Raw genomic sequence first — 26,191 nt, 5'->3', positions numbered from 1 at the left:
TTCCTTTTTTTTTTGTTTCAATATCAACTCCACCATTGCAATAATCTGGAATTGTTGAAACAAGACAATTTTTGGAAAAAATTAAAATCTCTTTGAAGACTTTTGCAAAACTTAAGTGAATAGAGAAACATAGAAGACTTTTGGAGTAAACTGATTAATTATCCCAAGCTTACACATCAAGTGTGGAGCTTCTTGTTTTTTTTTTTATCAAATTAAAATTGAAAATTATTGTTGATATGTTGTTGGATTTTATATATTCTCAAATTTTTACTTTACAAATATATTTATTGATTGAACTATACATGAATAAGATTAATTGCTCATTTATTAAGTTTCTAATATTTTAATACTATTTAGGTATATAACATTGATTTTTTTAAACTGTCAAACTGAAAAACAAGAATCCATCATATTAAATATTAAAAAACAAGAATCCACCAAGTTATGCATAAGAAGTTACACAAATAAATCACACCAATTTAATGATAAGTCAATAACATTTAATGTGGATGTAACCTCCATTACATGGACAAACAATAGTTGAAGAAGAACTTCATTCTTTCTCATGATGAATACAAAGAATTTATAATAACTTTTTTTTTCAGCTTTATACAAAGAAGATGATCTTTGTGAAGAATGAAGATTCCAAAAAACTCTCGTAACAAGAACGAGAAGCTCTTCCTCCTGTAATCTTAAACAATATTATTTATATTATTTTTTTTTATCAATAAAGAATATGTACTGGTACGACCGGACGACTCACTGAGTCGGCCAGTGTTCGGCCCATGCCGTCATCCAAACGATAAAGAGGCGACCGTGCTACACACGTGGCCGACCGACCCATAACGTTCAAGTCAAAGGTTGACCGGATTAACAAGACTAATCCACGATTAAGGGTGGTTTAACACAACCCTAAACACAAACAATCTCTCCTAACCTGGCCCAACAGTAAGAGCCCATTAAGGTAATATAAATAGCACGCATTTTAAGGTAAAGGTACGTCATTATCTACAGTACTCTGACAACCGAGTGTCGATTCCCCTCTAACTTGAGCGTTAGAGTGCCTTCTGCAGGTACCCGCCTGAGAAGTAGCACGATCGAGGAAAGGGAAGCACAACCAAGGAGGGCGAACGCATCGAGAGTGTGAGACCGACCAAACACGAGAGTAGGAGCAATCGCTCTCTAGGTCCCCAAACCTAGGAGCAATCGTTCTCTAGGTCCCCAAACCTGTTCAAAAACAGAATAAATAAATTTAAAAAAATACTTTAAGGATGTTCCAACTTTTATACAAAATCTTACATAAAGTGAAACTTCATACAAATCCACAACCATAACAACAAACATTACCATTACATTTAACAGCCTAAACAACCTACAGAGCTTTGCAGCAAAGGATCTGCACAATTATGCAGTTGACCCTGCATAACCCTATGTAAACACAGAATTGTTTTTAACCTTCCAATATTTGGATCAAATTCAATGACACAAACGACAATTTCTACAAGAGTCTTAGTGAACTTCAGGATCCCTGTTGCAAGGCATTTCTATTGTCCACCAGAGATTCCCCTTAACATTGCACATAATCTCAGTCCATTTATGTTCATAATTATCCAGAAGAAATATTATGTTTAACCTTGTATCCGTTTTAAGATGTTTATTTTTTTGTTGAGCAAAACATGTACTCTTTAAGATCTCACCCTTTGTAATTAAAGTGGTTTAAACTAAGTCTAAATAATTCTCAATTCTTAAGAGAAAAGTATCTGAAGTAGGAAGGTGATGAGTGGAAGAAGAATAGTAGTTGGATTGGAGCACAAAAATGACACCACAAATACACAGCTATGAACGCTTAAGTGCATATGCATACTACAAAATAAATAATCTTGTGCATAGAGGATATGTAAGATGCAATTACATGGTGAGAGAGTAGGCACCAAATTATTCAAAAAATAAAACTTAAAGTTGAAGGATTTTTTTTGCAATGTGCAGGTTTATGGAAATGAAAACTTAAACTGGTACACAGTTACACTAGCACCTCCAATAATAATAATAATAATTATTATTTTTCCATAAAAACCAATAAGACTTTTAAAATATATAAAAGTGGAAAGTTGATTGCATTCCTCAATCATTCACACAGTAGTGATAATAATAATTCACACTGATAATTATAACTGAGAAAAAAAAAGCAAGACTTTTTGAAAAGTATTTTTAAAGTGAACTCCACTAAGATCGATTGGGTTCACATCTCTGATTTCATTCTTATCTCTTGCAGGATTCTCTCTTATACTCTCTTCTTCATTCAACCAATGGATTCCTTTCATCTCTGTGCAGGTTTCAATCACTCTGAACTTAACTTTTGCTTTCATTTCAATTTCTAATCGTTTCCTTTTCAATTGAAGCTGTAGATCATGTGTTTGTGTTTATGTTTCTGCAGTAACTTAACCTTTCACCGTCTCTTGTGCTGGAATAACTGTGCGTTCATTCTTAACTCTTTTGCAATGAAGTACATTCATCTCTGTGGAGGTATGAATCAGTGTGAAGTTAACTTCTGCTTCTATTTCATTTTCTAATCGATTCCTTTTCAATTGAAGTTGCAGATCATGTGTTTGTGTTTATGCTTGTGCAGTAACTTAATGTTTCAGCGTCTCTTTTACTCTCTCCTCGATTCAAGCAATGGAGTACTTTCATCTCTGTGGAGGTATCAATCACCGTGAAGTTAACTTCTGCTTTGTTTTCAATTTCTAATCGATTCCTTTGCAATTGAAGTTGTAGATCATGTGTTTGTGTTTATGTTTCTGCAGAAACTTAACGTTTCATCTTCTCTTGTATTGAAGTCATGGATCACCACTTCTTTCTCTCATCTCTCTACATATTAGTTAAAGCAGGTAATATTTTCTATCTTTCCTCTTCCAAATTAGTTAGATATCTACAATGAACAGGTTCAGACTCCTAGATCTGCTTCTTCTTATTGGATCAAAACACAATATACTCTCTTTTTTATGTTAGATCTGAAAAAACAATTTGTATTAGTTGAATCTTTCTTATTAGGACTTATATTTGCACTTTTGTTTTACTTCACCTACTCTCTTTTTCTTCTAAAATAACGCACTGATTTTTATAATTTATAATATTGTTACGGAAACTAATCTTCATAATAACTCCCTTTAATTTATAAATAATTATTTTTGAATTTAAACCATTTATGTGGATAGAAGTTATATTAAAATAATACTTTTATTTATAAATAACTATTATGAACAACTTTTATTACAAATACTCGAACATTTGTGAAAACTCAGTATAAACAACCAAAGAACGATAGAGTTCAAAATGGGAATAGCTGGATGGGAGGGAAAAGTGAGATGAGAAGTTCGGAGGATCATGGATGAATTTTTTTTTTTTTAAAATTAAGTTTAAATATAATAAAATAGATTGGATGTAAAATACATATTCATCTTAACTAAATTAAATTAATTTAAATTTTTTTAGATTAATTTAAAATGAATTAAAATCAATTAGATTAAATTTGATGTGGGATCAATCTAATTGACTTAACGTGTAATTAATTAAATTCAGCTTAACATTGTCCTAACTCGATGTGAAGCAATATAGACCCAACTTGACTTGCGCCGACCTAACCGGTTTGTCTTAATCCTACCTTAACTTTACTTGACTTGGACCTAAGCGAACTCGGCTCTATCTAGTGCCAACCTAACACAATCCCAATTATACTTCGCTTGACTTGGACACAACATAGATCGGTTGAACTAGAACCGAACCAACAAAATTTGATTGGCTTCGAATCAACTTAACTTGACCTGAGCTCAGGTTGACTTAGCTTGACTCTGATCTGGGTCAACTTGGTCTGATCTTGCGTGAGCTCAATCTGATGCTACCTTACTTAGATCTAATTCAACTTAGTTTTTTATAACTTAAAATGACCTAGACGAACCATGATTTTGAATTTGTAAAATTGAAAAACTATCTAATTTATATACCATCCAAAATCAATAAAATATATTAAACTTAAAATGTAAAAATATGAATTTATATTTGAGATAAATCTATTTAAATAGAATTAAAATAATATAAATTTAAATAATTATAAACTGGATTTGAGAATTTGATTTTTTTTCCCACTTAAAAAGGAATGTTGCAGCCTAAAAAGTTGACTTGAGAAATAAAATAGAGAGGGAATAAATTAATAAAATAAAAAAAAGATGAGACTTAGAATAAATATAAAACAGTGTTAATTGAGAAAATAAAAAAGAGAAGATTCTTTTTTTTGAGATTATTTAATTTAAAATAAAATAATTAATTTTTTATTGTTATTATGGTTTATTATATTATTAATATATAAATCCTGTTAAAAATAAAGTAATCGTAATATCTTTTAAATTTTATAACTACTTTTTATATATTAATATATGTTTCCATAAAACAATACAACTTTTAGTTTTATTATATTAATTTTTAATTAGTATAATACACTATGTTTATGTCTCTTCCCTTTTAAAAAAGATATTTAATAAAATGCGGGAGCGAGAAACATTCATAATCTATATTTCATTTTCATCATCAATTACGGACCAAAGATAAACACTTTTTACATCGGAAAATTTTATTAAAAATCACATAAAAAATTATACCTATATTAACTGTTTTTAATGAAACTGAATTATACCTATATTAATTGTTTTTAATGAAATTGTATGTGTGAAGTAATAAGCAGTGATAATGTAATGTTTTCAAAACAATAGAAGTTTGTGTAGAATTTCAAAAGCACTCTAGTCTTGGTTTAATTTGAGAAGACCTCATAAAGTACCAAGTCTAACTCACTTCAATGTAATTGAGTATATGTAATGAATTAAAAAACTCATTTATTTTAGACTTAATTAAATTTCAAGTAACTTTTTAGATATTTTTAATTAATTCGTTTTCATTTTATTGAATATTTAAACTTTTATATTTTTTAATTGAGTTTTTGTTTTTTTTTTCACGAGATGACATGACTATTATTTTGATGCGTCATCTTACTTATTTGTTTTCACATGTTAAAAGTGTGTGGTTTTGTACTTAATACAAAATGATATTGTTGTTAATGTATCACATGTAATTCTTATTGCTTTCATTGAAAATGTATTGGATAACGAGATCTTCATATTTATTGATGACTTCTATGACAACATCTACAACAATCAAGGGATTGTCAGTGTCACTACCATTAATGTAAGTGACAATGATAATCTTTTGTTATCCAATATTTTCAATTAAAAATAATAAAATTACATGTCATTTTATATTAATAATAATATACAATACAATAAAATCATTAAATAAAAATTAATTTTAGAGAAAAAAAATATAAATGTAATATATTAATATAATTTAGTGAAGCATCAAGATGGCATACAAAGTTAGAGAATCATTCTTCTAGCTCTACATTATTGGGTTAACTCAACGATAAAAAACAATAGAACAAAAAAATTATTATAGAAAGTTCTATACGAAAAAAATGTATATTATTTAAAAGCTTCACCTTTTTATTTATATTTAGAATTAGGAATAAAAAAAATGCACGAAACACGATTTATGAGAATATTAGGGTAAACTTAATAGTATGGGACATATTCTATTTGATGATCTTTTATCCTCTTCACAATGTAACATTTAAAAAAGACACTATATTATAAACCTAAAAGAGGACATGTATAAATCATAATAATTTCAAAATATAATTTAAAGACATGCAAGTTCGTACATACATACAAAATATTTACAAAAGAAAAAACAAAATAAAATTTTTATTATTTTTCAGATGATACTCCTGGACATGTCTCTATATATGCTTTTACACGTAGTACAATTATTGCAGTTATAATACAAACAAGATATACACTAAACAAAAACTAAATAAAACAAAGACCCTAAACAAAAATAAAATAACAAATATAGTAAAATTAAATAAAATAAAAATAAAAACAAAAACTAAGTAAAATAATAAATACACTAAAGAAAAACTAAATAAAATAAATACACTAAACAAAAATAAAATAAAATAATAAATAGAGTAAAAATAAATAAATAAAATAAAAACAAAAACTAAATAAATTAATAAATACACTAAACAAAAACTAAATAAAATAAATACACTGAATAAAATAAAATAATAAATGCAGTAAAAATAAATAAAATTAATTAAATAAAAACTAAATAAAATAAATACATTAATCAAAAACTAAATAAAATAAAATAATAAATACACTAGAACTAAATTTAATAAACAAAAATAAACAAAAACATAAACAAAATAAAATAAATATAGTAAAAAAAATTAAGAAAAATAATAATTAAATTTTTTTAAAAAAAAATATTCACATAAAAACAAAACTTCAAAATTATTCACATAAAAAAAACAAAAACTTTAAGAAATATTCACATCTAAAAAACATAAAAACTAAAAAAAATTATTCACATCTAAAAAAAAAAACCTTACAAATTCACATTACTTAGCAAATTATACTTTCAAATCTTAAACAAAACTGTTCCCAGTGATGAGGCCAAAAACCTGATGATGATTATTTTTACAATAAGTGTACTAGATAAAAAGTAATACTTGTTCCTAAGAACGAATATAAAACCCATAATCTTAATAGTAACATTCACTAAATATAAGAATATGTACAACAATTTAATTTAATTTGATATTGACAATAATTTGCATGAAAATTAAATAAAAGCAAAGTAAAGAGTTGTTGATTCAATTGGGAAAATTGGGATTGAGGTTCATCATTCTTATTCTTTTGTATTTTGAAAAGCATAATAATAAAATGACAATACCAATCATCAATCAAGAATAAAATACTATGTTTAAATAACACCTCAATAAATAAAAGTTTTTGAACATATTAATCTCAATCTCAAAGGGTATAATTGGTCACTGATGTATGGTGGTACAAGCATGGATAGTAATAAAAAAAGATCCAAGATATTTTTTCCTTAACTGCAGCCTCCTTTAGGGTTTTCTATCACCTTCTATTCTCCTGATAAATTTCTATGATTGTGCCTCATACTTCATATTTAACCTAAATGGACTTGGAGTAATTGACATCTTTATTCATAATATAAATATACACTTTATCTCTCCTTAAATTCCTGAAAATATAACATTTTTTTTTAATAAATCATTCTTATTCATATTACAATCATAAAGTATATAAAAATGTTTAAATTCATAAATACATAAAATTATGTTAGTCAATACATACAATAACTTAATTCTTAGAACCCTCTATACTTAAAATTTTGTAGGAATTACCAACATTTGTTCTTTTCCTATTTGCAAATTTTATCAAAAAGTGCTATAATCTAAAAGACCATGTATAAATTTAAATGAATATCAATAAAATTAAACTTATAAAATATATATAATATTAATTTTATATATAATGCATATTTTAGTTGAAGCTTTGGTTAAATACATTTTTTACTCGTTCACTTGTTTTTTTTTTCTACTTAACAAATCTTTTGATCTACATAGGTGTCATTTAAGCACGTGTTTGAATATAATATATTTTGGAGGGAGGATAAGAATTTTTTAGAACTATTTTTTTTAGAAATAAGTATGTTGGGAAAAATTATCTAAGTGATGAAAAGGACATTTAAAAAATCTTATCACACATAAACTTTTAAAACTAATCATTAAAGTTATTAGATTTATTTTTTTTCTAATGTGTCTCCAATAATTGATTATTTAAAATATAAAACATTAAATCTAATTACTAAACATAACATCGTAACCATTTTCTGTAATTTTACTATAAAAGTGACGCACTGAAATATGTAATGCAACAAATGATCTTAAAATCTTTTGTTATCTAATACATCTAAATATAATTATAAAACTCACTATGTAGTATTCATCTTCTCTTGTTCAGGTTAAAGAAAGTTGCATTTGGTGGAACAGATTGATGGAGTGCATCTTGGGTTTTGCATCTTCTGTTTCAAGAGATTTAGTGTGTGGAGCATTAAATCAATTACGTTATCCTTGTTGCTTTAACAATTTCGTAAAAAAGCTTGAAGAAAAAGAGGGCGATTTGATTGTAACGAGAGATAGTGTCCAAATATTTGTTACCAATGCCAAGAAACAAACGAGAAAGATCAGTGAAGTTGTTGACAAGTGGCTGCAAGATGCTATCAATGACGTAGACAATGTGAATCAGTTGCTGGAAGAGGCAAAAGCAAAAAAAATATGTTGCTTTGGGCACTGTCCGAATTGGATTTGGCAATACCGTGTAGGAAAAAAGTTAGCAAATAAAAATGTGTACCTTGAAAAGTTCATCGAAGAGGGTAAAAAATATGTGCCATTTGATCACATTGCTTCACTTCCTTCAGGCACTGTTCATATTCTCTCAGAAAAATGCATGGATTTTGAGAGTAGACAATGTGCATATGAGCAACTACTGGAAGCAGTGAAAAACAATGATGTTGCCATGATTGGATTGTACGGGATGGGGGGTTGTGGTAAAACCACATTAGTAATGGAGGTTAGGAAGTTTGTAGAAGCAGAGTTTGACAAAGTTCTTTTTGTGCCTATTTCAAGTACCGTGGAAGTTCGAAGCATCCAAGAAAGAATTGCAAGTTCACTGCAATATACATTTACAGAAACTGAAGTAATGGAGAGGGCCCAACGATTGTGCGTGAGATTAAACCAAGAGAAAAAAATTCTTGTGATTCTTGATGATGTGTGGGAGAAGCTTGACTTTGGTGGAATTGGGATTCCCTCATTTGAACACCATAAAGGCTGCAAGATTCTCATAACCACTAGATTAGAAGAAGTTTGTACTTCAATGGATTGTCAAAAAAAGATTTACCTGCAAATTTTAACGGATGAAGAAGCGTGGACTCTTTTCCAAAAGAAAGCACTTATATCTGAAGGCACCTCTGATGCCTTAAAGCATTTGGGAAGATTAATTTCCAATAAATGTAAAGGATTGCCTGTTGCCATTGCAGCTGTTGCTAGTAGTTTGAAGGGAAAGGCTCTACCGATATGGAGTAATGCATTGAATAAGTTGAGAAGTTCTGAGCCAATAAATATTGAAAGAGGTTTGATTGATCCCTACAAGTGCTTGCAGCTGAGCTATGATAATTTGGATACTAAAGAAGCTAAATCACTTTTCCTATTGTGTGCTGTGTTCCCTGAAGATTATGAAATTCCAGTTGAAGTTTTAACTAGATATGCTATAGGATTAGGTGTAGTTGGAGAAACACAATCTTATGAGGAGGCAAGGAATGAAGTGTTTGCAGCAAGATTTAAGCTCGTTAGTTCTTGTTTATTGTTGGATAAAAAGAATGAAGAGGGTGAATATGTCAAAATGCATGACATAGTTCGCGATGTGGCCCACTTGATAGCAAAGAATGAGAACAATATCATCAAGTGCGAAGTGAAAAAAGATGTGATTGTCGAACAAAATTCAGTAAGATATCTATGGTGTGAGAAATTTCCAAATGATTTGGATTGTTCCATTCTTGAGTTTTTATTCTTAAAGACAAAACTAGAAGAATTGGATGGAATTTTCAAAAGAATGGGAAGGCTCAAAGTTTTGATGCTAGTCAATGATAAGGATGGAAAAACACCATTGTCAACAATGTCTTTAAAAACATTAACAAATCTTCGTTGTCTAGTTATTTCTCATTATGAATTGAGTGACTTCTCATTTGTAAGCGATATGAAGAAACTTCAAAGTCTTTCACTGCGTGGTTGTGCATTGCCTTCATTTCCTGAATTACAAACCAATGTTGCAACCTTAAAATTGTTAGAGTTGTACAAATGTTACATAAAAGGGAAGAAGTTTGAAGTGATAAAAAGAACCCATCTACTAGAAGAGTTGTACATTGTCGATATTGAAGGAGAATGGGATGCTAACAATGAAGACAATATTGAATTCTTTAACATGTTTAGTGTTCCCCAAACACTGCAAAGGTATGCAATTGTATTAGGATCCCGTAATTTTGATAATTGTATTTATAAAGAATTTAGCTCTCATCACAATACTTTATTACTTGACTATTTTGACATATCAAATGAGGTAGTTAAGAGTTTGGCAAAAAGAGCAAATGATCTATTTATAGCCAACATTAAGGGAGACGCAAAAAATATCATCCCAGATATATATCAAATTGAAGGAGGAGGTTTGGATGAGCTCATTAAGTTTGATATACGTAATTCTGAAGAGATAGAGTGTTTGATTGACACAAGTAACCATTCGAGTAAGGTGGTAACTCTCTTTTCCAAGTTGTATAAGATCAGAATGAAAAACATGAAAAATTTAAGAGCTTTATGGCATTGTTTTCAACCTGCCAATGGGCCTTTTGAGAACTTAAAGATGTTGTATTTAAGTGGTTGTCCACGGTTGACATCTCTCTTCACATATGTCGTTGCTCAACATTTGGTACAATTGAAAATCTTAAATATAACAAGATGTGATGGATTGAAGCATATATTAGTAGATGATGAGAAAACGGAGAAAAGTCAAGGTGAATTCACCACTGGACATCCTGTACAAATCTTCCAAAATCTTCAGGAAGTAGAGGTAAATAGATGTAGAGAATTAAAAGATATATTCTCGACCAGTGTTTTAAGAGGCTTAGCTCAATTGAAAGTGCTCAAGATAGAAGAATGCAACATGTTAGATCAAATATTTGGGGATATTGATCCATTAACATACCATGATAAAAAAGAAGAACTTGTTGAAATCGTTGAGGAAGGTAAGCATCCACATTTGTATAGCACTTCAACTCCATTAACAACAATTTTGAACCATAGTCCACGTACATATTAAGAAGTCTACATGTTATTGCTTAGTTGATGTTATTTACAAGTTAGATGAAAACTGCTAATTTGTTATTTTTCATTCACGCGGTTCAAATTAGACACTACTAATCTAGTTTTACTTAAACCAACTACTTGTTAATACATTAGGAGCAAAATTTGTCTCTACTCAAAATTAAAGACAATTATATTTGCATTTAAAACATTTTAGATAATTTATAATTATTTAAAGAAAATTGTTTTGTATGATTCTTTTCATCATTATTAATCGATCGTTTGATTCTTAGGATTGTGGTTTAGTCCCTAGAAACCAATGTTTTTAAAATCAGAATGTAACTTACACAAATAATATATATATATATATATATATATATATATATATATTGAACTCTAATATGTTGAGCGATATTTTTCTCATTTATAATTGCTTTCCAGGAACTTTATCAAGCCTTGCAAGCCTTACGATAATCGATTGTCCGAAGTTAGGCTCAATTTTTACAGCATCTATAGCTAAGACCTTGACTTTTTTGGAAGTGTTGATCATAAAAAGGTGCAATAGTTTGAAGCATATAGTAACTCATGAAAGGATCAATCAACAGAAGGAAAACATTGTCGAGGATGACCATGACTTTCAGAGTGATATTTCAAACTTCCAGAGTTTGAAAACGCTATATATCAGGGAATGTGACTTGTTGCAATGTATGTTCCCTATCTCTTTTGTTGGAGGCATGGATATAGGAAATAAAGAGGCTTCTAATTTGAAAGATCTTTCAAGTCAAAATAATTTCGAAGACAATTTTTGTGAGCAACAACAAAATAATAATCAAATTGAGCTTCCTGCTTTAGAAATACTCGAACTTGTTCGTATCATGGATAACTCTCTTCTAGGAAATTATCATGTAAGATGTCCATCTTTAGGAAAACTATCATTGATTACTGGAAGATGTGTTGAGTTTTTCACTATAAATTGTTCAACATATGCTTCAAAAGCTAGAAAAGAGGATTATATTGCAATCAAGGTATGATTATCATCACTTACTTTGTCTCTCTCTTCTTGTATTTAGAAAAATTACTCAAAACATTTGAATTGCGCGATCATGTTTGTGCTAAAAATAAAACTTGGTCTTACAAGCACTATACCACATGAATTTTTAATATCTAAGTATTGACATAAATTATTTGGAATAGATTACTTTTGTGAAATTATTCTCTTTTCAACTTTTTCTTGTTGTGCTAAACAAAAATAATTTATTTTCATAAACAATTATTTGTTAGAAATGAAATACATTAATAATTAAAGTTAAGACACTAATTAGTTTGGTTTAACAAGTAACTTGGTGTATGTATTGCAGATATCGAACTCAGATTCTATTTCCCCTCTTGAAAATGTTCAATATATTTCAAAACCACCACATGGTTTGACCTTGCTTATTATGCATAACATAAGAGAGATTAACATGAATGACTTTGATAAGGTAAAGTACATTTTTAAATTGTCCGTTGCTTCATTATTGATGTTGGAAATCTTGAGAATCGAGCAATGTCAAGGACTTGAGCACATTATAGACACTGAGGATGAATATGGCAAAGAGAATTTGAATGCAATCTTCCCAAACTTAAGAGAGCTCATCGTGATTGATTGTGGGCAATTGAAATATATGTTTGGCCAATATTGCGTAGCTAATCAGGATTGTGAGGAGATTCATATTCATTTCTCAGCATTGGAAATGCTCGCTCTTTATAATCTACCAAATTTTGTTAGCATTTGTGCTACCAACAATCTCACCGTGACGTGGTCATCTTTGAAGGAGTTTACTTGTTATAAATGTTCCTATCCGTTTTATAATTCTATTAATTGCTTGACGGCTCCTGCAGATTCAAGAGAACCTATCAACGCAAGTAAGAAGGTAGTCTTGTCTTTTTTTTTTATGATTATTAGTTATTTGTTCCTTTTTTGTTTTCTTTTTGGAGTTTTTTCATTTCCTACGAATGTCCTGCAGGATCCAAAAGGGGTTCATAACCCTCTTCTCACTTTGCAAAATATATCTGTAACCAATTCTGAAGTAGAAGGTATTTTTTGTCTTAATGGAGATGGAATGATTGGGCAACAAGTGAGCTTAAGGTTAGAGCGTTTGAAATTGGAAAATATACCTCAAATGACTTATATTTGGGTGGCTTCCAAGATTTCAGTTAATCTCCAACATCTTACTACATTAAAAATAATAGGATGTGCAAAATTGAAAGTAATATTTCCTCCCTCTGTTTTAAGAAGCTTACCAGAGTTGAAAGAGCTAATAATAAAAGAATGCATGAAATTGAAGAAGATTGTTGGATGTGAACAAGGAGCTCCAAACAATTCTCTTATCTTCTCAAATCTTCAAAAATTAGAAATTATTGGATGTGCAAAATTGGAAGTAATCTTTTCAAAGTATGATTTAAGATGCCTACCAATGTTGAGTATTGTGAAGATAAGAAAATGCAAAGAATTAAGAGTAATCATTGAAGAGGATGTGGAGGATAACAAATTGTCTAATCTTCTTTCTCCTCAGGCATTCTTCCCAAAACTAGAAGCATTGTATGTTGGACATTGCCACAAACTCAAAAGATTTATCTCTGGATCTGCATCTAATGACTTTCCTAATCTTTATCTTTTAATCATAAGTGGAGCCTCTAAACTAGAAGAGTTTGTTAGACGTGGACAAGGAAAAGGTGATGATGAGATAGGAAAAACAAAAATTGAACTTCCAAGACTCAAAGTTTTAATATTTACGCATCTTTCAAATCTCAACCAAGAGTTTGAATTGTCCCATTTAAAGAATTGTGTTGTCTACGAATGTCCAAAACTATCTTTGACTCCAACAACTACTCTGGAGAAACTCAAGAAAACTTTTCCTTATCATGGTAAATACTATATTTCCTTACAAATTAACTATTTCATTCAGATAAGACTGTTTCAAATTTCCAACCGAGTATTTACTAAATTTTTTAAAATAAACACAGTAAATTATTATTTGCTGATTTTTTTTTTAATTTTAAGCTCTAGTAATTGTAGTTAGGAAGAACTGTTAAAGAAAACGATCGATCCTTTATTTTGATGGGTGATAAAAAAAATTCCTATGATGAAACTTTTTAAATCATTTGTTATATTTAGTTGTAATGATATAATTATTCATCATGAAAAGCTGAGGTTGCGTTTCTTTTTTATGTATTTTTCGTTACAGATTTCAAAAGGACTGGACTTTGGTTATGGGAGATAAATCACTTGATGAGAAGTTTAGATGAAGATTTTAGTATTAGTTGTAGCAGTGAGTTCACTTCAACACAGGTCAGAACCAACCAATCTATGAATCTAAATACAATTAAAAAAAAGTTTAATAACCTTTTTCTCTCATTATTAGGATTTTTTTAATTTAAACTTACGTGATAGAAAAATAAGATTTGAGATTTTAAATAAGTACCTGAATCATAAAAGTAAAAAATTATTTTGTTATCTTAAAAATATATATTTTTGCTAGCAATGAAATAAAATACACTACAAAAAAATTATTAACAAAAAATTAATTTTAAAATAAAAAATAATTAATTATTATATTGGCTAAATTATATTTTGTTTTAGAAATTAAAAGAGTTATTGGTATTTAAAGTAGTTTTTACTGTTAATCAAATTTATAAACTAGTTTCTAATTTGATATTTAAAAACTAGTTTATAAATTTTATTAATATTAATAAAAAGTAATCTTGATACAAATAATGTTTTTAATTTTTAAGATAGTACATAATTAATTATTTTTTGTCTTTTAATACTAGTATTTATTGACTTACCAGTAGTGTGAATAAGAGTGTGAATTTTGTAAGATATTAGTATTAAAATAAAAATTGAGAAAAGTTTTAAAAAGATATGTAACACAATGAAATTTAAAGAATTAAATTAAAATTTCTTAAAATAATGCTCTATGTTTTGAGAGACAATCATTATTTCTCACTATAAGAAAATTATTAAATAAAAATTAATTTTAGAGACAAAAATAATTAATTACTATATTAATTAAATTATATATTATTTTAGAGACTAAAAAAATTATTAGTATCTAAAATTGATTATATTATTATTAAATTTATAAATTAGTTTTTATATTGATATCTAATTAGTTACCAATATTTTAGCTAATTATATACCAATATAAAAACTAATTTACAAATTTTATTAATAATATAAAAAACTTTAAATACTACTAATTTTTAGTTTTTAAGATAATATCAAATCTAGTTAATATAGTTACCAATTAATTTTTGTTTTTAAAATTGATTTTTATTTTAATTTTTTTTTAAGTGTTCGGTTTACATTATGCAGATACCAAATTTCACATCTTCTGGACTTATGCAGATTGCAGAATATTGAGTGGTGTCGAAGAAGGAACTGCATTAGATAATATCATCATATGTCAACTAATTAGGAATGAACTTGAAATTAAAAACTAAATATGAAGAAGAAATAAGTATAGTCACAATGAGAATTACCTTACAAAACTTAGCTTGAGCATTGTAAAGTGTATTCTCTGCATAAAATACCTTAGCATATAGGTGTAATAATTACTAAACCTAAAATGAATTTGGTGATATTAAGACAAACATGCACTTGAAGAAGTAATAGTAACAAAACCATTAAAAATTATCAAACTACTCTCATACCACCACATGATGTACATTAAAAATAGTGGTCCTTTCAAACTTTATAAACTCTCACTCAATAGTATTTTATCAATTTGTGATAGGAGATTGGAAACATTGGAAATGAGAGCATTGAAGAGGAGCCTTCAGTAGAGGGTGAGACAAAACCTTTGTTAACTATTGGTGAAGACATTAATGGAGGTCGTGAGGGGCCTTCAACAGAGGGTGATAAGACAAAACCTTTGTCAACTGGTGTTGAAGACATTAGCATTGGAGGTGGTGTGGCAACTCACATTGAGTTTGGTGACGTGGACATACATGCACAAGATTCCAAGGTTGTTGAACAAGATGATAAGATGAATGATCAAGGGAATGCAAGAATCATGTCAAGCCAAGAAATCAAAGTAGAAGAAGGTTTGAACCTATTGGAAAAACAAGAGGAGATACATATTGTTTCTAACAACAATATTGACATCTCTCCAGGTTTTTTATTTCTTATTTTCTTGTTTCAATCCTATATTTTCATATCACTCTTTCAAACTTTTTATAGCTTCTGCAGATATCCGTACAAGATTGGGAACATATAAACATTTTGTTGATCTGGATGATGCACAAATTGCTCTTCTGGTGGAGGCAATTACAACATATCCTCATCTTTGGAATGTTAGCGAGAAGTTTAGTGAGCGCTTTCAAGCTTGGAGGTTGAAAATGTTGGCAGATATGTTGTTGTTCGTTCAGAAAGAAAGTGTTGACGATGTTATTCCTCAAAGAGAAAAAGAGTTCCATAAACTATGCGAAGAAGCTCTTGAGATTGGATTTGAGAGTTCATGGGTAGATGAAATGCGTCAACATGTTTTGACGAGGGATCCTAAGTTGAGAAAGGAGATTGCGGAGAGACAAATGAATGAGAATCCTAAGAGGTATGATCATTTAACTTCTTGACTATGTAATGTAAAAAATGAATGAAATTAAAAGTCTTAAATGACTTTGTTAATGCCCAGAGAAAATCTATCACTTTTTGTGAATTTGAAGTTGTATCTCTATGTTGGTTGTGTGAATTTTCTCTGTCTGTTTAAATATACATTGTGGTGGTATTTACAATTCTTACAAGATTGATACCACCAATTTCTAAGTTTTCTTGGGATGCATAAAGCAAAAATTTAAGTTTGTTACAGGTGTAATAGTGTGGACATGGTACCAGATTCCCAGGTTGTTAAACAAGGTGATGGGTCTAATGAAAACTGTAAAAGAAATTCTCGATGTGTGAAGACCCAGAATGTTAACCGTAGCTTCAAAGAAGGTTCTCACTTGGTTGATAAAGAAGGTGACATAAGTGTTGTTTCTAATGATCGCAATGTTGTGAGAAATGAAGAATCAGAGAAGGAATTTGTTGTAAAAGTTTCCACTTCAGAAATACCAAGAACAACAACATCATTAACAAACTCACAATTAGTTGAAAGGTCAACTCCATGTTATTTGAATACTCCTCTACATGAAACACCCTCAAATGTGAGTCTAATAAATAATTTTCCTATTGGATGAAATTTAAGTACTGAAAGTATAGTAATTTTACATTAGTTCATTACTTTGTTTAGGCATCAGTGGACAAACAGCGGATTAATGAACCATGTTTGATAAACCGACAAAAGTCACTTGGAGAAATTGTAAGTAGCCCTGAAATTCCTCAGGTAAATGGCAAAGAAAAATAACATCAATTATTTTAAATTAACATGCATGTCCACCTGCCATTAATAAAAACCCTACTAGTATGTATCTTTTTTTCTTATGCAGAGTATTGAGCGAGAAGTTGTAGAGGAAACCATAAAAAAGAACACCAGTATGACAGCTTCTTCAATTCATTCCGAATACACTAGCTCACAGTTGGACCAAATATTTACTTTCCAAACTAAATCACATCCACATGTAAGTTTATTTTGCAAATCACAATTCCAACATATTTGATCATCATAAAAATGATGTTACCATTTTGATTTATCATTTGCCATAGGAGTGGAATTAAAAAACAAAAAGTACTAAATTTCAAGTTGGAATTTAAATTTAATGAATTTGTTACTATCACTCTCACAAATATGCTTTGATAAAAAATGGTTTAAGGAACTCAATGCTTTGCAACTGTTGTGGCTTGATGCTAACGTCTTTTCTGTTATATTTTCTTCTTATTCCTCCAAGAGTGAAATTTGGAGCAGCCAAACTGAGACACGCACTGCTAAAGAAAGTGAAGGCCAACCTAAAATTATTCAAGACTTTGGGGCCAATGATATCATGAGTTTATTTGCACCAGTTGTTGTGGGGAAAGAAGGTGAAGACAACCTAGTTGGAAAGACCCTTGTTGAGTTGGAAAAGTATCTAAAGATGTCTCTGAAGGACATAGTTAGCTCGAAGACTAATATCATTAGTCTTTTGTCTGCTCTTAATTTCCTGTCCAACCTTCCTTTTAAAGATGTAACTCTGTCAGATGGACTCAAAGATATTATTGGCATTATGCAACAAGAGTTCCCAAGCATTGTATGCACCTTTAAGCAAGGCTTTGCTACCACTGAAAAGTTGGCAGAACATGAAGCTCGTGGGAATGAGGTGGCCATTACTTTTGGTTCCAAAATTTCCGAGGCAAAGAATTTCTATGATGAAGCTCAACTGAAGGAAGTAGTTTTGAAGGAACAAATCATTAGGTTGAAGGAAGAAATAAAAGTTTGTGAGGATGCCTTATCATATCTGGAGGAGGAAAAACATAAATGCCTTGTGGAAACTATTGGGTACAAAATGGAGCTTGAAAATGTGAGGAAAGACGGGTCTCAAATGGTTGAAGATCAAAGAAAAGTTCAACAAAAATTGTTTGAGGTGACTTATAAATGGTCAGTTCTGTGTAGTCAATATGAGTACAATCGCATGACTGCTAGAAATCCCTCATGAAAATTTTCATTGTTCATTGCTATAAAGGACCAAAGTGTTTATCACTCAAAAGGAAGACTTGCAACTACATAATATTGTTCTGTCTTTTTTATTTTCTGTAGTGTATGCTTCAATTTTTTCACGCCATCAAATAGTTTCAATTGACCATCAAATAGTTTCAATTGACTTTCTAAAAGTTGATTGTTCTATTTTGTTGTATGTTTGCTATCTTATTTATTGTTCTGTAAGACGTTGCTCTTGTTGAGACAAAACAATACAAGTGTTATATGAAAAAAAAAAAAACTTTTATGTGACTTATAATGTTCAAATGCATCTCCAGTTTCTTCAAAATTACAGAAACCATTTTTTTTATGATCCCTTCCTTCATTGAGTACCCATTGTCATTTTGTAATACCTTGGTATAAAAGTTAAATATTCAGAAGTGTGCTTTCATTCTTAAAGTGAATAACAAGAAAGGTAATTCGCAACTGTGCTTTCATTCCTAAACTGAATAAGAAGAAAGGTATTGGTGCACGAATCTTCACAACTCTGCTTTTCATTCTCAAATTGAATAACAAGAAATGTGTTGCTGCGCCATTCTTCACAAATGTCCTTTCATTCTTAACTCTTATGCTCTCTCCTCGATTCAATCGATGGAGTGCATTCATCTCTGCGGAGGTATGAATCACTGTGTGTGAAGTTAACTTCTGCTTTGATTTCAATTTCTAATCGATTCCTTTTCGATTGAAGGTGCAGATCATGTGTTTGTGTTTATGTTTGTTATGTTTGTGCAGTAACATAATGCTTCAGTGTTTCTTGCATTGAAGTCATGGATCAGCACTTGTTTCTTTCTCTGAGATATTTGTTGCAGTAAGTGTGAGGATTGTTTCTAATACTCTCTCTTCGATTCAATCAATGGAGTGCATTCTTCTGTGTGGAGGTATGAATCGGTCTGAAATTCTAATCGATTCCTTTTCAATTGAAGCTGTAGATCATGTGTTTGTGTTTATGTTTGTGCAGTAACTTAACGTTTCAGCGTGTCTTGTATAGAAGTCATGGATCATCACTTCTTTTTCTCATCTCTCTCTGCATCTTAGTTAAAGCAGGTAACGTAAAAACCTTACCTATCTTTTCTCTTTTTTTCCACTTCCAAATTAGTTAGATTTGAACGATGAACAAGTACGTATCTCTTCCCTTTTTTATTTAATAAAAATGCAGAAGCCAGAAACATTCATGATCCATATTTCATTTTCCATTATCAATTATTAAAAATCACATCCAATTATGATGTTGTGAATAATGAACGGGTTCGTAAAATACAATCATACTCCTTAATATTCTCACAAATTACACTTAAATTAACTCTAGTCTATATAAAGTACCAAGAACTCAACTCAATGTAGATGGTAGGACCGTCTATATAAACTTAATACTACATATATGTATTATAATATATGATCTTTTGTGTTTTTCATTAGGGGATTATGATTTTAGAGTTAATATAATATTGTAAAAAGAACTATCCACTGTACTAAAAATCTAACACAGAATATGTATAAAACATAAAATATTTTAAAATACAACTAAAATACATACAAATTCGTACATATATATATATATAAATATTTACAAAAGAAAAGATAAAATAAAGTTTTTATTGTTATGATGTTGCTCCTGAGTATGTCTTTATATATGCTTTTGTACTTAATACAATCACTGTTAGTTCAACATAAAAAAGTATAAAAGAAGACATTTTAATCAATATATCACAACCATTCAATCTCATTCAAATATCAAAGTACAACAAGACAACACATGGATCTATACAATCAAGGGTATTTAACAAGTAGAATATCGACTAACACCTTCCGTACGACTCATATTAACTTAAATACCACTCAAGTTGTGCATCCACATATGTCACAGTGTGCAACAACTTTCCCATCAGATTCTCAACCCTTGATATCTTAGTCTATGTGTCTTAGATCATCAGTGAAGTAAGGGGATCTCTATTATAACATGAGTGAAAATAGGGTTAAATGCAAGATTGATATGCAGTGCTATTTTTGCTTGAGTGAGGATTGGCTTGCTTGAGCAAAAATATCATAAAATCAACCTCATGTCCCAGAAACATATTTTCAAAGTTTTATCCAAAACCAGTTTAACAAGTACAACTCTCAAACACATAAATGACCAGTACAATCCAAAATTTACTTGAACATCATCTTTCACTCATTTCAATTCAACATTCCAAAAGTTTTTAAACAAAACATAATCCCCAGATCGGGATCAATGGTTATCAACTTTTAATAATTCCACCGAATTAGGGTCAATGCTGATAAAATTTTTAATAATCCCATCGTGTTGGGGTTGAGTTTGATTAACTTCTTAATAATTTGGCTGAGCCGAGGTTGATGTTGATCAACGAGTTATTTGAAACATAACATTTTGTATTTGAATTATCAAAATCAAATGTACTAGTGACATCACATTCTTTTTTCCAAAACAATTTCATGTATATTCGACATGGAAGAATCAAACTCTTCTAAACCATACAACTTATTACGAAGTGAACTTTAAGCTTAACTCAATCCCATAAAACCGGCTCAATGGAGTGAAGTTTGCACTCACTTATATATTATGATGATAATATTAATAGTAATAATAATATTATTATTAATATGAATAACGATATTAATAATAAAAATTATTATTATTATGATTATTAATAGTATTATCATTATTATTATTAAAAATGACAATAATAATAATAGTAGCATTAGTAAAATAATAATAAAATTATTAATAATATTAATGCGTATAATCATTACATATGAAAAAATTTCATATATAAATATTCTTAATAATTACCAAGAAAACTTTTCGTTAATCATTACATATGAAAAAAATTATGTATGTAAATGCTCATATTTATCACATACGGAAAATTTCTTGTACGTAAATACTCCAATCACTAATACGGAAAAAAATTGTATGTGGATATTATTATTTTTATTATTAATATTATTATTATTATCACTATTATTATTATTATTATTATTATTATATTATTATTATTATTATTATTATTATTATTATTATTATTATTATTATTATTAATATTAAGAATATGATAAGGTATAGTAGTTATTCAATATATGTTAAACATGGTAGGTTCATGTTTCTCCATCAATATATTGTTAATAATATTAATAAAAATAATAATATTACTATTCTAATTCAAAATTTAAATAATTTTAAACTAAACTAAATAATTGTACACTTATATTAATGGAATTTTTTACACAGTATAATATTATAAACTCCATTTTAATTGCTTAAATGGCGAAAATGAGGATGATGAATTAATACATTTCATCGTAATGAATTAATATAATTCATCAACATAAGTAACAAGCGTTGAACACTTGAAAGTATGGTACTGTACAACGGCCTATAATAACCCTATATAACATAACAATTTTAGGAATTATTACCTAATTTTGTTCTTTTCTTATTTGCAAATTTTATCTCAAAGTGCTATAATCTAAAAGAGCTTATATAAATTTAAATAAATATTAATAAAATTAAATTTACAAAAAAATATATAATATTAATTTTATATTTAATGCTTATTATAGTTCAAGCTTTGGTTAAGTACATTTTTTACTGGTTCACTTGGTTTTTTTTTTCTAATTAACAAATCTTTTGATCTAAGGGTGTCATTTAACCACATGTTTGAATATAATTTTTTTTAGCAGGGTAATAATTTTTTAAAACATTATTTAAAAATAAATATGTTTGAGAAATTTATCAAAGTCATTACCAGAAAAGACATGAAATAGAAACCAATTTTAGAAAAAAAAATAATTAGATTCTATAGTAACTAAATTTGAGATCATTTTAGAAATTAAAAAAAATTGATTTCTAAATTAGTTTCTATTTTTCTTAAATGGTTTCTAAATTTGTATCTAATTAGCAACTAAGGTTTTAACTACCAATTATTTAGTTTATAAATTTGGTAGCAAAAACCTTCGTTGTTAATTAGTTACCAATTTAAAAACCATTTAACAATAATAGAAACTATTTAGAAACAAAAAAAAATTAGTATATAAAATGGTTTCTAATTTAGTCACTATAACAACTAATTATTTTTGTCACTAAAAATTAATTTCTACTTCATGATTTTCTTGTAGTAAGTGATGAAAAGGACATTTAAAAAATCTTATTACACATAAACTTTTAAAACTAATCATTCAAGTTATTAGATTTTTTTTATATTTTTATTGTGTATCCAATAATTGGCTATTTAAGATAAAAACATTAAATCTAATTCAAAAAATAACACATAACCTTTTTTTATGTAATTTCACAATAAAAATGATGTACTAGAAGATGTAAGAAATGATCTTAAATAAGTTTTTCTCTAATATATCTAAATATAATTATAAAAATTATATAGAGCGTGTTCATTTTCTATTTTTTCAGGTTAAAGAAAGTTGTATTTGGTGGAATAGATTGATGGAGTGTCTCTTGGGTTTTGCATCTTCTGTTTCAAGAGATTTAGTGTGTGCAGCATTAAATCAATTGCGTTATCCTTACTACTTTAACAATTTCATTAAAAAGCTTGAAGAAGAAGAGGGTGTTTTGATTGTAACAAGAGATAGTGTCCAAAAATTTATTGTAAATGCCGAGAGACAAATGAGAAAGACTAGTGAAGTGGTTGAAAAGTGGTTGCAAGATGCTATCAGTGACGTAGACAATGTGAATAAGTTGTTGAAAGAGGCAAAAACCAAAAAAATATGTTGCTTTGGTCACTGTCCAAATTGGATTTGGCGATATCGGGTAGGAAAAAAGTTAGCAAATAAAATTGTGTACCTTGAAAAGTTCATTGAAGAAGGTAGAAAATATGTGCCATTTGAGCGCATTGCTACACTTCCTTCAGGAACCCTTGATATTCTCTTAGAAAAATGCATGAACTTTGAAAGTAGACAATCTGCATATGAGCAACTACTGGAAGCAGTGAAAAATAAAGATGTTTCCATGATTGGATTGTACGGGATGGGGGGTTGTGGTAAAACCACATTAGCAATGGAAGTTAGGAAATCAGTAGAAGCGGAACATCTTTTTGACAAAGTTCTTTTTGTGCCTATTTCAAGTATAGTGGAAGTTCGAAGGATCCAAGAAAATATTGCAAGTTCACTGCAATATACATTTTCTCCAGAAACTAAAGTAATGGAGAGAGCCCAACAATTGTGCTTGAGATTAACTCAGGAGAAAAAAATTCTTGTGATTCTAGATGATGTGTGGGAGAAGCTTGACTTTGGTGCCATTGGGATTCCCTCCTCTGAACACCATAAAGGCTTCAAGATTCTCATTACCACTAGATCCGAAGATGTTTGTACTTCAATGGATTGTCAAAGAAAGATTTACTTGCCAATTTTAACAGATGAAGAAGCCTGGACTCTTTTCCAAAATAAAGCACTTATATCTAAAGGCACCCCTGATACCATAAAGCATATGGGAAGATTAATTTCTAATGAATGTAAAGGATTGCCAGTTGCCATTGCAGCTGTTGCTAGTAGTTTGAAGGGAAAAGTCGAGACGATATGGAGTGTTGCATTGAATAAATTGAGTAGTTCGAAGCCAATACATATTGAAGGAGGTTTGCCTGATCCCTACAAGTGCTTGCAGTTGAGCTATGATAATTTGGATACTGAAGAAGCTAAATCACTTTTTTTGTTGTGTTCTGTGTTCCCTGAAGATTTTGAAATTCCAGTTGAAATTTTAACAAGATGTGCAATAGGGTTAGGTGTAGTTGGAGAAGCACACTCATATGTGGAGGCAAAGAGTGAAGTGATTGCAACCAAAATTAAGCTTGTTAGTTCTTGTTTATTGTTGGATGAAAAGAATGGAGGTGTCAAAATGCATGACATAGTTCGCGATGTGGCCCACTTGATAGCAAAGGATGAGAAAATAATCATCAAGTGCGAAGAGAAAAAAGATGTGATTGTCGAACAAAATTCAGTAACATACCTATGGTGTGTGAAATTTCCAAATGATTTGGATTGTTCCAATCTTGAGTTTTTATGCTTAAAGACAAAACTAGAAGAATCGGATGGAATTTTCAAAGGAATGAGAATGCTCAAAGTTTTGATTCTATTCAATGATAAAGTTAAAATAAGACCATTTTCAACAATGTCTTTAAAAACATTAACAAATCTTCATTGTCTAGTTATTTCTAATTATGAATTGAGTGACTTCTCATTTGTAAGCGATATGAAGAAACTTCAAAGTCTTTCGTTGAATTGTTGTTCATTGCCTTCATTTCTTGAATTACAAACCGATGTTGCAATTACACAAGTAACAACCTTAAAAATGTTAGGGTTGTACCTATGTGGCATTAAAGGGAAGAAGTTTGAAGTGATCAAAAGAAGCCCACTACTAGAAGAGTTGTACATTATTGATATTAAAGGAGAATGGGATGCTAACAGTGAAGATAATATTGAATTCTTTAACACGTTTAGTGTCCCCCAAACACTACAAGGGTATGAAATTGTATTAGGATCCCATAATTTTGATGATTATATTTATTTTCAATCTCGTCCCAGAACTCTATTACTTAACCATTTTCACATATCAAATGAGGTAATTAAGGGTCTGGCAAAAAAAGCAACAGTTCTATTTGTAGCAAATATTCAGGAAGGCGCAAAAAATATCATGCCTGATATATTTCAAATTGAAGGAGGAGGTTTGGATGAGCTGATTAATTTTCATATACGTAATTCTAAAGAGATAGAGTGTTTGATTGAAACTAGTAACCATTTGAGTGAGGTGGTAACTCCCTTCTGTAAGTTGCATACATTGAGAATGCATAACATGGAAAATCTAAGAGCTTTATGGCATTGTTTTCAACCTGCCAATGGGCCTTTTGAGAACTTAGAGGAGCTGTATTTGAGTGATTGTCCACAGTTGACATCTCTCTTCACGTATGTCGTTGCTCGATGTTTGGTACAATTGAAAACATTAGAAATAACAAAATGTGATGGACTGAAGCATATATTAGCAGATGATGACAAAATGAAGAAAAGTCAAGGTGAATTCACCACTGGGCATCCTGTACAAATATTCCAGAATCTTCAGGAAGTAAAGGTAAATGGATGTAGAGAATTAAAAGATATATTCTCGACCAGTGTTGTAAGAGGCTTAGCTCAATTGAAAGTGCTCAAGATAAAAGAATGCAACATGTTAGATCAAATATTTGGGGATATTGATCCATTAGCGTCCCGGGATAAAAAAAAAGAACTTGTTGAAACCGTTGAGGAAGGTAAGCATCCACATTCGTATAACACTTCAATTTCATCAACAACAACTATGAATAATAGCCCAGGTACATTTTTCCTTTTGCATTTCTAAATATGTTTAAGAGTGTATTAGGAAATCTACATGTTATTGCTTAGTTAGTTACATCAAAACTGCTAATCTGTTATTTTTTATTCACAAGGTTCAAACTCAAGACATTACTAATCTAGTTTTACTTGAACCAACTACTTGTTAATACACTAGCAGCAAAATTTGTCTCCAGTCAAAATTAAAGACAATTATATTTTCATTTTAAACTTTTTAGACAATTTAGAATTATTTAAAGAAAATTATTTTGTATGATTCTTTTCATCACTATTAACCGATCGTTTGATGCTTAGGATTGTGGTTTAGTCCCTAGAAACCAATGTTGTTAAAATCAGAATGTAACTTGCACACGTAACATATATATAATGTCCT

At 29.4% G+C, this 26,191-nt stretch overlaps 3 protein-coding genes across 3 annotated transcripts in view; all 3 read left to right on the top strand.

Annotated features, from left to right (window-relative positions):
• Positions 1-2,191: 2,191 nt before the first annotated feature.
• Positions 2,192-11,210, top strand: LOC137806034 (putative disease resistance protein At1g61300). The gene is made up of 5 exons (XM_090300522.1): positions 2,192-2,331; positions 2,435-2,523; positions 2,627-2,698; positions 2,802-2,885; positions 7,938-11,210. Exon 5 carries the CDS (start codon positions 7,971-7,973, stop codon positions 10,839-10,841), a length of 2,871 nt encoding a protein of 956 aa, XP_090156648.1. The 5' UTR covers positions 2,192-2,331; positions 2,435-2,523; positions 2,627-2,698; positions 2,802-2,885; positions 7,938-7,970; the 3' UTR covers positions 10,842-11,210.
• Positions 2,267-26,191, top strand: part of LOC137806033 (uncharacterized) — a 31,027-nt gene continuing 7,102 nt past the window's right edge. Inside the window, 3 exon segments of the mRNA XM_090300523.1 lie at positions 2,267-2,331; positions 19,430-19,515; positions 22,898-25,736. Of these exon segments, the coding sequence (XP_090156649.1) occupies positions 22,931-25,736 (2,806 nt within the window). The 5' untranslated portion in view covers positions 2,267-2,331; positions 19,430-19,515; positions 22,898-22,930.
• LOC137806010 (uncharacterized) lies at positions 11,560-18,430 on the top strand. Its single transcript, XM_090300783.1, has 10 exons — positions 11,560-11,850; positions 12,184-12,738; positions 12,832-13,732; positions 14,053-14,156; positions 15,604-15,982; positions 16,050-16,419; positions 16,675-17,008; positions 17,095-17,187; positions 17,291-17,422; positions 17,615-18,430. Exons 1-10 carry the CDS (start codon positions 11,560-11,562, stop codon positions 18,428-18,430), a joined length of 3,975 nt encoding a protein of 1,324 aa, XP_090156909.1.

The sequence above is a fragment of the Phaseolus vulgaris genome, chromosome 3 (assembly GCF_051622355.1).
Source record: "Phaseolus vulgaris cultivar YP4 chromosome 3, ASM5162235v1, whole genome shotgun sequence".
Lineage (NCBI taxonomy): Eukaryota > Viridiplantae > Streptophyta > Magnoliopsida > Fabales > Fabaceae > Phaseolus > Phaseolus vulgaris.
This window is presented reverse-complemented; position numbering and strand designations above follow the sequence as displayed.

What these genes read in the sequence shown, in the direction of transcription:
- LOC137806034 (XM_090300522.1), top strand. Translation starts at nt 7,971, where the DNA reads ATGGAGTGCATCTTGGGTTTTGCATCTTCTGTTTCAAGAGATTTAGTG.
- LOC137806010 (XM_090300783.1), top strand. Translation starts at nt 11,560, where the DNA reads ATGGATATAGGAAATAAAGAGGCTTCTAATTTGAAAGATCTTTCAAGT. An exon ending in ATGAATGAGAATCCTAAGAG is followed by an intron (nt 16,420 to 16,674) that starts GTATGATCATTT and finishes AGTTTGTTACAG; the next exon opens with GTGTAATAGTGTGGACATGG. An exon ending in TACATGAAACACCCTCAAAT is followed by an intron (nt 17,009 to 17,094) that starts GTGAGTCTAATA and finishes TACTTTGTTTAG; the next exon opens with GCATCAGTGGACAAACAGCG.